General features: G+C 24.0%; 1 protein-coding gene across 1 annotated transcript; it reads right to left on the reverse strand.

The window, feature by feature from the left end:
* Positions 1-4,989: 4,989 nt before the first annotated feature.
* LOC145836461 (uncharacterized) lies at positions 4,990-12,656 on the reverse strand. The gene is made up of 5 exons (XM_082944259.1): positions 12,575-12,656; positions 10,648-10,826; positions 9,060-9,224; positions 8,530-8,640; positions 4,990-5,202 (listed from the first exon to the last, which is right to left on the reverse strand). Exons 1-5 carry the CDS (start codon positions 12,654-12,656, stop codon positions 4,990-4,992), a joined length of 750 nt encoding a protein of 249 aa, XP_082800385.1.
* Positions 12,657-13,420: the final 764 nt, after the last annotated feature.

Raw genomic sequence — 13,420 nt, forward strand, 5'->3', positions numbered from 1 at the left:
AAAATTAAGTTTTAAATTTTTGCAGTTGTTTTGAGTTAAAATTTGTTTTATTAGAATTTTATACTTTGATATCTTGTTAGACATAAAGTTGTTTACATAAAGTTTTATTATTTTAAACATAGACAACTGACTGATTATGTTATGTAGTATAAAACCTACTTTTACAAAAACGTATTGAACTTACTGTGTTTAAAATGTTTCGAGCGAATAACGAAAACTTACAGTTTTTTAAAAACAAAATCAAGATAATAGTATGTTAGTTAATAAATGCATATTGATGACTTTTAAGCTACTAAGTTTTGGTAAATCTTAGAAAAATAATAAAAATAGTTTATTTGTGTAAAAATTATACATTAATAATTTTATATTTTTTTTACAAAAAATTGAATAGCTTAGTTTTTAAAAATATTAACATTAATTTTGAAATATTTAAATTAAATAAATACTAAATGCTTTTCTTAAGTTAAAAATATTTAATTAAACATCAAAAATACTTTTATTACTCATAGAGACAACAAAATGAAGTCATTATCGAAGTTACACAAATTGAAGTTGAAATTGTTCAATCATTGTGGTGATCTTAGAAAACATTTCAGTTTATATTATTAGTAAAACAAGCTTAAGTCTATAAATTGAACATATTGATGTAAAAAAAGTTTTTTTGAATAAGTTTGTATATTTTTTAAGTAAGAGTAAAAGTAATACATAAGGATTTCTTAATTAAGAATAGTTCAATTAAATAAATTAAAATCACGGAAGTACAAGTGCAGATTAAATAAAATAAAAGTTACCTAGAACAATTTTTTAACTTAACGTACATTATCACATCCTTAATATTTTTAAATTAACAATTTGTAAATAGTAAGTTAACTTCGTTCACCATTTAAAGTATGAGTAAAACTTATTTCGTTTGTTACGTGTTATTAAATTTTCTTTTGTATAATCAGGTTTTATATCTTTGCTTATGAGCTATGTTAGATATGGCTTGCTGTGCTGGGGAAGAGCAGATAAATGTATAAATGATATCAATGTTTTTATAAACAGAGCACTTAGATGCATACATTATAAGAAATATGATGATAGTGTACGAGAATTAAAAACTCAGAAAAATACTAGATGTTGAAAGTCTGTATCTATATGAATTAGGTCTGTATATGTTAAAGTTTCACAATAATCTGTTACTAGGGAACTTTAAAAATTACTATAAAAGTGTAAAAAGTGTACATAATTATTATACAAGGTCTTCAGAAACAAACTTTTTCCTACCTAGATTCAACAGCAACATAGGTCATAAATCTCTATCCTATCACGGAAGTAAGTTATGGACTGAGCTACCATTATATTTAAGAATATAAGTCATTTTGGAAAGTTCTAGGATGAATTTAAAAGCTATCTATTAAAAAGTAATTAACAAGGTTATTAGTAATCATTGCTACTCGTCGGTTTATTTTTGTTTAAGGAGTTAATAGTATTTTTCATTTAATAAGCAACTTTTTTATCTATTTATTTTTTTGCATTTTTTTTTGTTCAATTGAATTGTTCGGTTACAATAACAGTGGTTAAGTCTAGATTGCAGTATTATCTATCTGGTTATTCTTTAGATAATTTTCTAAGATTGCTATTTTGAATTTAGATCAGAAAACTTACAAACTTTTTGTTTTTTTTAGCATGCCAACGTAAAAAAGAAGTTATAAATGTATATACTTTAACAGAAAATTATGTATTTAAAAAGTACACTGAGATAACTGTTTCAAGTAAAATTATGTTAAAAAATCTCTTTTTTTGAGAAAATCAGAAAAAAGAAAAACTTCTGTTTTATGTTTACAAAATTTTTTGCCTTGAAATATTACAGTTTTAGATTTAGACAAGTATTAAAAATATAAAAAAGTATACTTTATAACAGAAGGAAATTTATTGTTATTATTGATTGTTAATATTATCATTGTTTTGTTTCTCATTAGAAGCAAAAATTAAACATTTCTTGTCTTTTTATTTTAATTTATAAAAATTAAATTCAGATATGGTAGAATTCACGTCTTTAAAATTATTAAAAATTTATGCAATAGTTTATCTATCTACTTAAATGTGAAATTATGTTTACTTTTTTTTACTTTCTTAAAAGAGGGAGTAACCTATCATTCGAGTAATCAAATGTTTGCTATAAGTATTGTTTAGCTCCTTTTAAAATTTTATTTTAAGTTATATATATTATTTAAATCTTATGTTACTAAACAAGTTTTTAAGTACATTTTTATACACAAAATTCATTTAATTTTCGCTTAGTCTTTTTTTTCTTTCAATTCGTTTAACTGATTTTTTTATTACTAAAGATTTAAATATTTAAATAAAAAAAGATTAAAACTAATAGCTCGTAAAAAATTTATAAGCATGTGGTGTACGACTCGATAGCCGAAAGGTTCTTTTGTACACCAGGTCCTTAGACCAAAATCTTTGAGCGCTTTTTTTTTTATTGTTCAATAAACATTATATATATAAAAAAGATAAAAGAACAAAAAATTACTTCATATGTTCTATGCATTAAGTTTGTTCTTATGCGATATAATACCAGCTTATGTGATTGTATTGTAATAAGGTTTTTAAACAACAAGACATTTTTCTACTTTAAATTGTAGAACTGTAGTAATTCATAACATTGTCAAAAACCAAACCCATGATTTTAATTTTGTTAACTTTTTAAGTAAGATATTTTGTTTCAAAAATTTATAAAGTTTTGTAATAAGTAAAATCATTTCTGCAATATTATGATAAAAATTTCTACAACTATTTCAAATCTGTTTTTATTGTAAAAGTTGTTTTCAATTTTTTTCCCGTAGGGCTTTATGTCAAACATGAGTATCATAAACCTTTTACTTCAAACTTTGTGTTTAATACATTACTTTATAAAAGTTTAAAGGTTTGTTTTAGATTCTTATGTGTAACTTAAAATTATTAGTAAACTGTTTAAATTGTATAAATTATAGTTATCATTTAAGATTGCTAGTTTTTAGTTCTTATTCGTTATTTACTAAATACAAAAAATGTCCTGGACCTGAAGGTAAAAGGTACTCGTAGTGTGCGACTCTAAAACCGAAAGGTTCTTCGTGCTTGACCAAATATTTTGAACGTCTTTTTTGTCATTCCATAAACTATAATATAAGAACAGCATTTAAGTTAAAACAAACAGTTATGTAAATCAAAAACTACAAAGTTAAAAGATTTTAATAAACTTTTTTTATGATAAATTATGTTTTTCTAATTGTTTTGAAACATTTACAAAATATGATTCAGCTAACGTTTGGAAAACTTTTTAGTCAGTACATAAAAATATTTATACCTTGGCATGCCAGAGCATTTCATTGAAAATACTAAAATTATTCAATTAAACAATTTATTTTGAAAGACCTTTTATTTTTACTTTTCACTTAAATCTAAGAGTATCTAGTGTAAGTTTCAAATTTCCCCTCAATTTAACTATTACATTTATTTATTTTTTGCTCTTTTCTTCAAACCTAAGAATGTCTAGTGTGAGTTTCATGTACTATTTCTTGAGCTGAAGGTTGTACCTTTTATGGGCCGCAGTTTTCCGACCTCTTATCAAGTGAATGTTTCAAAATGTGGTTTAGCGGGCTACTTTTTTTTTGATTTATGATGCGATATTTTTTTTTAGTTCATCTACTTATCTGATTTACCTAAGCTTTATGCCAGGTTGTATCAATTAGCAAAATAAAATAACATAGCTTTAATACCTTAGGATTAAACTTTTTTAAACTTTGGTAAAATTCGACTTTACTTTGTCATAATAACCGTTTGAACAACTTTTTTTTTCGTTAGCAAGACCTAAAGTGGTCTGCCAATGATGATTCTAAAGTTCTAGTTAAGAACAATATTTCTTAGCTGAACTTTTTACTTTAAATCTTTTTGTTTCTAAATGAAGATTAAAAACAGACTTTAATCTTTTAAAAAACCAGAAAACTTGTTGTCTCTTTTCGTGACCATCGTGCGCATCTAAATTCGACAGACTATAATAAATGACTATCTAGGTTTCTTTCTATCATAATTAAAAACAAAAATATATTTTTTACATAGTTATATTAAGACAGTCTCGAAATCTAAGCCAACACTTTCACAATTAAGATGTTATATGCATCTATATTTTTGTAGAGTTCTAAAATAGTATTAATTTTTACCTTACACCACTAAGTTCTGTTAGTCAAGTTTAGCAAAATTTTAAACTTCTGGAGAGCACATTTGTTCTATGAGTTTTTTCTACCAGGTTGAATTATTAGACTACAAAAAAAAATAGTTTTGTTTAAACAATATTTTGAAAGTTCAGATAAATAAAAGCTTGTAAAACTTACATAAGTCAAAAATCAAATCAATTTTAACAGTTTGTATTAAATTTGAGTTCGTTATACTGTTTAAAATATGTTAAAAATTTAACATCTAAAACTATATAAATAAGTAGTGTTTAGTATTTTACTTTTGAGTTTTACTTTTTTACTGATACTTTTGCAGTTTAGACAATTTTTGTTTATTAAAACATTAAATAGTCAGGTACAATACTCAAGTACTAAGTTAAAGAATCATTTTTAGGAAATTTTATTATGACCTATTTTTGTCATCAAGTTATAATATTAATCAACTAAATGATATATATCAGCATCTTTTTTATTAAAAATCAGCTTTGTTAATTTTTTCCATAGTATACATTTAATTAGTTAAATTTAAGGAGAAGTTAATTTAAATAAAAAAAAATTGAAAAAAATTTCAACGTTTTAAAACAGCCATAAATTTTTGATTATAGATATAAATAGTTTCTGATGTATTTATGAAGTATGAAATTGTAGAATAAATTTTCAATCTTTATTTGTACAGTGATACAGTGATGCATCTATAGATATAGTATACAATATAATCAATCATTATTTAAAAATTTTAGTTTTTTTTAAATAAAATAAGACTGAATTTTTATATTAACTACCATTATTTTCAATAAAAACACAAGAAAGCAAAAACTGCAATTATTACAGCTATTATTGAAAATACAATCCTCAATTCTTTTTCAGCTTTCTTCATTAACCACGTGTCTTGCATTGTTCTGTCAATTATACTGGATTTTCCCCCTGCCATGGCGACATTTTCCCTGGGAAACTCAATTTCCGGTGTCGGTTTTCCCAAGAACTTACACAAAGGCTCCCATCCCTGAAAAAATAGAGAAACAAAAACTTAAACTGACCAATTAAATAATTAAAACAAGATATTTTATTATTGTTATTATTATTGTTGTTATTATTATTATTGTTATAATTATCATTATTCTGTTGTTATTATTATTGATATTATTGTTACTATTATTGTTATTGTTATTATTTTTTTTATTTTTTTTATCATTATTATTTTTATAGTTTTTTTTTTTTTTTTTATTATCATCATTATTGATTTTCTTTTTTTTGTTAAAAATACTATTATTTTTATTATTATTTTCATTATTATTGTTATTGAAGCTTATTTAACACAGAAAAACGCTAAAAATATTTGTTACTAGGACCTGGTCCACGAAAAACCTTTTAATTAAAAACTTTTAAACTCTAAACTTTGATTACTTTAGACCAGGGGTCGGAAAACTACTGCCCGCGAGTTTTCATTTTAACAGGATGATGACCATTCAACTGGCGATCTTGTTCCTCAGCAACAAGACCACTTTTAAGCTTGATTTTGATATAAAAAGAAACAAAATTGAAATTTTTACGTTAAATAGTGATAGGAAAAACTGAAGTAAACTGACGTCATTATTAAAGTTTTTTCTAATCACAATCTCGAGGGTAATGTTCAGAAACTCGAGTTGGATGACAAAAATGTTATAAAGATCACTATTTATTTTTTCTTTTTCTACCGGTTCTATCATTTATGTAAAACTAATATTGTTTTTTTGTTGTCTTTTTTTTAATTTTCTGCATTATTCTGTTTTTGTTTGCTTTTATAAACTTTTTTTGACTTATCGGCTGTTTATTACACACTTATTTCATTAGGATAAATCCAATTGTAGTTAATTGTTTATAATTTTACTAAATACCTATTTTTAATTATTCTTATAAGCAAAACTTATTTTATCAACACAATTATAATTGCATAAAGCAGCTTATCTAAGAAAATATGCATCTAACTTCCTATCATTAAGAATTAACTATCAAAGAAAAGTTTAATACTCTTTATTTAGTAAAATCTAAAAGCACAAATTCAATATCTTAAACGCAGAAACGAAATATTAACAAACACAAACTTCAAAAATAAAAATAAATTGCAACAAAAATGTCTTTTAAACGACAACTGCTTAGCAAGCAACCTAATTTAACAAGCCCAAAAAAAAACAGACAAAACAGCAAAATTTTACGTAGGTTAAATAATATAACACTTAATGTAGGTACCGGAATCATAAGGCAAACTTCAACAGTAGAACAAAAAGGTATAGTACAGAACTATCAAATTATATATGAAAGTTTAAAGATACGAACAAAGATTATACCTTTAAATGCAAGTACTTTGCAGAATCAAAACGATGCCAATAAATAACGAAACGTTAACCTATGCAGCTTGAAAAAAACGTAATCGAGAAAACTTATAAATATTTAACACAAATAAAAGAAAAGAAAGGCAACAGGCCAGTCACCATAACCAAAACATTTACTTTAAAAAAAAAAGAAAAAATCTAAAATTAAAATTAAACTAAAACTAAGTATAAGAAGAGACAATACAATACAAAAAAAAACTTGTACAATTGTATTTTCAAAATGTACAGTACACTACCGCTTAAGTACGCAAATTGAACCCGACCAAAAAGTGCGTACGTAGCACGGGTAGTGCGTACTTTTTGACAACATAGTATAGTATAAAATTTGGTTGTTTTTTTTTTCTTTCTTACAACTAGCTCCAAATAATTAAACCAAATAAACAAGTCTTGTTATTTTAAATAACATTTAACACAAAATTCTAATCTGCAAAATTTGTTAATAGATTTTGAAATGTAGTTTGAATTTTTTTCTATAAAAAGTTTCTACATAATTGATACATACAATTAATATAGAAAGTTAATGTCAGTCAATAATATAAAAAAGAATTTTAAGCCATATTTTGTTTTGTTAGAGGGAAAGTACCAAACTACATTGTGTTTACTAAACATTTTCAAAACATCAATGTGTGTACACTTAAATTAAATTTTGACTTAACTATGTTGTATTTGTAGGTTTTTTTTAACATTGTCATCTAGATTTATTTGTTTTGTAGCATTACAGCTCAAATTTCATTATTCTTTTTACTTTTCTGCAACCACTACATAAGTATTTAGTTAATTAGCATTTAATAACAGGACTGTCACAATTTCAGGCCACTTAGACTACTCAGGATTACTCACTCTAGTTTAAAAGTTTATTTAAATTTGTTAGATTTATATAAAAAGTTAAAATATATATACAATTTTTTTTTCTAGACAGATGCGTACTTAAAGCGGGGTACGTACCAAAAAAAGTGCGTACTTAAGCGGTAGTCTACTGTACTGACCAATATCTTTTTTTTAAATAAACCATATTTGCTTTAATAACTTACGCTTTTTAGCATCTAAACGACTGTTAGAATTTTCGAGAATTTTTTACATAAAATAAATGCTTTTAAAAGTGCTAAATTTTTACTCAAAGGCTTATGGGATAATGGAACAAAACACAATAATTACTTTTTTTTATACGAATAATTCTGTCATTAAACTAAAGTAAATTATTAACTCCGACATCAATTGTGTCAAGTTGGAATATATCATTAAATTGTCAGTTTGCAATTATTTAAGTGTAGACTAGTTTTGCAAGTAACAAGAGGCTATTCTCAAAACAAAAGCAATCACCAAACTACATCCCACAGACATGTTACGTAAATTAAAAACCCTTGTTACGCGACTTGTCAAGTAAGGATAAATTTGACTTCTAAGGCAAAGAGTAATCATGACAGTTTTTTTCAAACTAGATCTATAACATTAATCATATGTATCATAAAAGAAAACAGTGCTACTTTGTTTGTTAGCTTGTGTTTATGTTTTCATATATCAACTTTAAAACTGATTTCACAAAGTTTGCAAATGAGTATTTATTTTGTTAGTGATATTTTGCTTGTGTAAATTTAATTAAACACTTTGTTACTAAACTACTGCCTCGTGCAAAAGCCATTGTTTATGAAAATCGATTACTTTCTCACAAAAACTTCCTTATCCTTATGTTAATAATGATATAATTTTAAAATTCTAAAATTGAATATGTATATAGTTTCATTTAGACTGCAATAAATATTTAAGTGTTTTTAATACGATTAAAACAAACTACTTCTTATAAATACTTCAAAATGGCTGTTATGAATTGAAAAAAAAAAGTATAGTGTTTAATAAACTAAATTTTTTCTCGGTTATTTTATTTTTATGACAGTGTTCAAAATATTCTAATATTTAATATCCAATATGTTTCTAATCAAATTATACAGAATTGAACAAATAACCTGTTTAACGTTAAATTCTAATAATTGTTCAGGCAGAACGATACTTCTGACGTTTATATTGTGACGTCTGTACCATTTCTGCCATATCAGTTTCTTCGGTTCATGGTCTCCCTGGATAAAACATTAAAGTTATTTTTATAAGTCGATCTTTTTATTTTTTTTTTAATAACTGTACTTTTGTATTTGACGATAAAATTCTAGATTAATATTTTTACTTTTCTTTAAATTTTTATTTTGTTTTGTTATTTTAGCTATTGTGAATTCTCGAAAACTATTTTTTTATAATATTACTTTACTTATACTTATTTATATAAAAGAATTTGTAACTAGATAAATTTCAAAACTCACTTGAAAACTTTCAATACTATTTGTTTTTAGTCATATTAATGCAACTGTTTTTCTTTAAAAGTTATACAATATACTGTTTATAACCTACCTATATAATTAAAAGAAATTTATGTAATACTATATGTTAAAGCTAATAATATTAAACTAAAAAAAGTTGTAACTATATTTTTTTGATAACTTACTAAGGTTGCCGCAAACATTGCGTTCTCCCAAGTAAGAAATCGCTGAAGACTTTTTGAAATAGGTCTCAAATACTTTAAAAACCCGTATTGTTTTTGGCTGTAATCCATCATTGTTTTGAAGCTTTCAAACCAAGCGTCTTCATTGTCTCTTAGCATTAGCACAACCTTAAAATTAGTACACTTGCTTTGTAGTTAACCTACTAAATCAAAAGACCTAGTTTTTGTGACAAAATTTGATAACTATATACTTTATTATGTAAAAAAAAAGCAGTATTAATTTTTAAACCAAGTTTTCATCAGGATATTCAACTGTTAAGTGTTTGTTGTAAAATTTAAATATTTGCTGGTTAGTTTGTCGATAAGAATTAATAAATAGTAGAAAGTCACAATACAGTTTAGTCCAAATTAAAGCTGACCAACTTTCTCTTTTTAAAAACATGTTATGTTAGTTTTCAAGAAATGTAAATCTACATGCTGTAAGTAAAACACTAAAATAACTTATGGTGTTTCAAAATCGATAGTAAAATTTAAGAAAGTTTTTTTTTCTTTTCTTGTTTATACTAAAAGCATTAAACTTTGAAAATTATGAATTAAACTTTAACTTTGATAGGTTAAATTTAAAGTATACTTTGAATATAAAAGATTGTTTTTTGTAGTTATAAAAAGCTTTAAGAAGATTTAAAGTTTTAAGTTTTTTTAAACTCATGTAAATTTAAGATTTATAAATTAATACATAAACTTTAAAAAAAGTAGCTTTTAATAGATTTTATAACATAAAACCTTAACGAAAATAGTTTAAAAACAATTTTTAATACAAAGCAACTATTTTTTGTTTAAAGGTATACTTTTGTTAAAAGCTAAACAAATTTTCAAGTATAAACAAGTTTGGAATCTAATTCATACAATTTTAATATTAGATAATTTTAAACCTTGTGTTACGCTTTTCGAAATTTAAAAGTCTGTTTTGTTTTTTAAATCATAATTTCTTGCTTACCTTTTGAATAGAGTTTTTAACTAAAAATTTGTTAAAGGTTATTTTGGACAATAATCCAAACCTTTTTTAGTTTGTAAGTTGAACAAATATTCAAAACTGTAGATGCTTAATGATGAATAACACTTAATACACGACTAAGCAAATTATACTCTCAAATTAACATCAAAATATGTGTAGAATTGTTATCAATCATCATATATATTAAACATCACTTTTGAATTATAATTGAAGGATAGCTATATTAAGTGTTTTTACATATTATTAAAGTTTTTTTTTAAGATACAATAAAAGCAAAACTAAGAATTGATAAAGTTTAGTAAGATGTTACTGGACATAATTATTATAATTACAGTGTGTTTTACTACTTAGTGTTAGCTCTAAACAACACATTATAGACGAAACAAACCAAAGGTAAATACTTTGATTTATGTAAATTTTTATTAAACTAAATACGTGAATATAGTTTATTAAATTACATTTAATTTTTTTAATTTAAAATTTGCTTCTAGTTCACTCTAGTAGTCAAATGAGAAATGCTTAATACTAAAAAACTAAGTATTTACTTTTACTATACTTTTAAAAAACTCAAATTACTTTAGCATCTGGATAGTATTTGAGAAATTCTTCGAAGAAAAACGAATGAGGAAAGTCAACAACTGCATCGACATTTTTGTATGTTTCATTCATTATTTTGTCGTAACTCTCTGTTTTGTTCAACCATATTTCTTCCCATTCTTCAAACGCAAATTCAATACTCTCTTCAAAGTCATAAACTGTGGGTATAATTTTTAATTTTACTCAGAATTTTTTTTTTCTTAAAGCTGTGTAGAAAATTTTTTTCGTTCTCATAGTTTTTTAATACTTTGTGTTTAAAATACCTTACTAAGTTTATTGTATCCAAAGTTGATATTTTGATAGGTTTAAACATTTCAAGTAAAAGATTTAGTATCAAGCTTAATTACAACTAACTATCACGTACGAATAAAATCTAAAATTTACAAATTTTATAAAACGCAATAAGTATAAAACTACTAACGTATTTGCTTAGTGGATAATAAGTTTAACATAATTAACTAAGACCTAAGTTAGAAAAAATAGCACAAAATTTAAAAGTTAAATGCTATAAAAATGTTTAATACTTTCTCTTTATAAAGTAAAAAGTGCTTGAGTCATAGCTAAAACTAAAAAAATTGTATACTTAAAACACAGGTAGCTCACGAGACGACGTAAGAAAAAAAAGTATTAATTTGAAATACGTTTAACTACTTAATCATTCAATCAGCTACTAAATGCAGTTATTTATTCAAACAACATTTCTTTCGAGATTTAATGTGTTTATTAATTCGGCTCAGTTTTATTTTTAAGTTTTCGAGGCACGTTTAAATTCAAAAAATTTTAATTGCACATGTTACGCTTGAAAAAAAAATTCTAGCTTCATTTAGTGGTTTAGTTTACTTGCTTGGAAAGATAATTGATTTACTTATAACATATGCAATACACAAGTACTAATTCTTCATCGCTAAACAGTTAGTAAAACAATCAAGTGTCGGAAACGTATGGGGAAAAAATAAAACTTAATTAATTACATCTTCAAAATATTTAAGTTAAAAAGTATAATTTTACTTAGTTAAGCATTTTACTTAAGTTCTAATTTCAGCGAATTTTTCTAAAAAGAATTCATTTAATAAAAATATAAAATTATAACTAACTTGTATTGTATTTGTTTTTTAATTTGAAAAAATAAATTAAAAAACTTTACAAAACTTATTAGCTTTAAATATAAAATATTAGCTTTGAAGTAAACTTTTGAATGAAAATCAAGCAATTTATTTAATTTCTTTGACATTAAGCTTATGTTTAGTTTTTGAAACATTTTCGATAATTCAAACAAAATTTCCAAATATTTGTTTACAGCAAACATAACATAATATCATAGAAGATAACAAACTTTACATAAAAACAAGCTGTATTTTCAACTGTATCAACATAGCACATAAGCACAAGTTTTTATTAAGTTTTGTAATTCAAAAATTAAAAACAGTTATCCAAAAAAAACTTGATTTTTATACTAAAACTTTTGTTTGTTTCCCTTTAACTTTAATAATTCAACTTTCAAAAGTATCTACTGGTATAAAATCGTCTTTTGTTAGGAGTCATCTAAAATATTTTTTTGTAACTATACTTATTGTATTTATACAACCAATAATAAATTTAAAATTTTATTAACAATACAATGTTTCACTCGCTTGAAACGAGTCAAACAATATCTTCAGTTAAATTTTTTTTTACTTAAATAGAATTTTCTATATTGAATAAGATTTTATTCAACTGAAGATCTCGTTTGACTAGTTTCAAGCGAGTGAAAAATTGTATTGCTAATATAATTTAAATTTTATAATTGATCATTCTCATTATATTCAAGTTGAGAACTTTGATTGTTATCTTTAAAGTATAATGTTCATAGTATTTATACAATACTTAAAAGTTTTTTTAAACAGCACAAACTTAATTTTACACAAACCGTTTTCATATCCGAGATGTCTCAATGCTTTTGCGAGTGATTTAGTGCCAGTTTTGGGTGCTCCCGCGCAAATAACCTTCATAACTGCTACTCGTTGTAATTTGTGCAAGTGAGTACCAATTTTTAAATATTAAAATAAATAGCGAAACTGCTGTATGCCACTTAGCGGCTGTTTTTTTTTGCGAAAATTGTTAAAAAGAAGTTTGTAAAAAGAATAAGTGAAAGGGTTATTTTTTTATTACAATTTATTATAGTTTAAGAAAAAAAATCTAGCTTTGATTATACATCTAAAGGATCTTTTGGGTTTTAATAATATTTTGAGTATTTTCAATGGTTATTGATTTGTTCTAATGTTTTAACAAGCATAGGCTTTAGTATAGACCTAATTTTTATTTAAATTACATTTTATATGAACAAAATCAATTTTTATATAACCTATGCTATTTAAATAATCTACTTAACAGTTTAATAAAGTTTTTGTTTTTAACTACAATTATTAGTTTATGAGTGTTTCTTTTCCTTTTTATAAATTTTTGTAGTAGTGTAGTAGTCCAAACTTACTGCTTTAAAATAGAGGTTTTTTATGTAGAATTTATTCTTTTTGGAGTAGTGTCTACTTTGTATTCACAGGAACTCTTTCTTTTTTTTTCTCTATTCGTATAATAACTTGAAGGTTTTTTTTTTTATGTAAACATTTTTTAACATAGGGGTTTAATGTTTAAAAAAGCACAAAAACTTTTTTTTTCTTTTTTAAACAAATTCTGAAAACTTTTTAGCAATTTATATTAATAGTCTTTGTTAATGAGGTTATTCGAAAAAATATTAATTGTTTGTTATTAAATAATT

The sequence above is a fragment of the Thalia democratica genome, chromosome 5, assembly GCF_965202585.1.
Source record: "Thalia democratica chromosome 5, ktThaDemo2.hap1.1, whole genome shotgun sequence".
NCBI lineage: Eukaryota > Metazoa > Chordata > Thaliacea > Salpida > Salpidae > Thalia > Thalia democratica.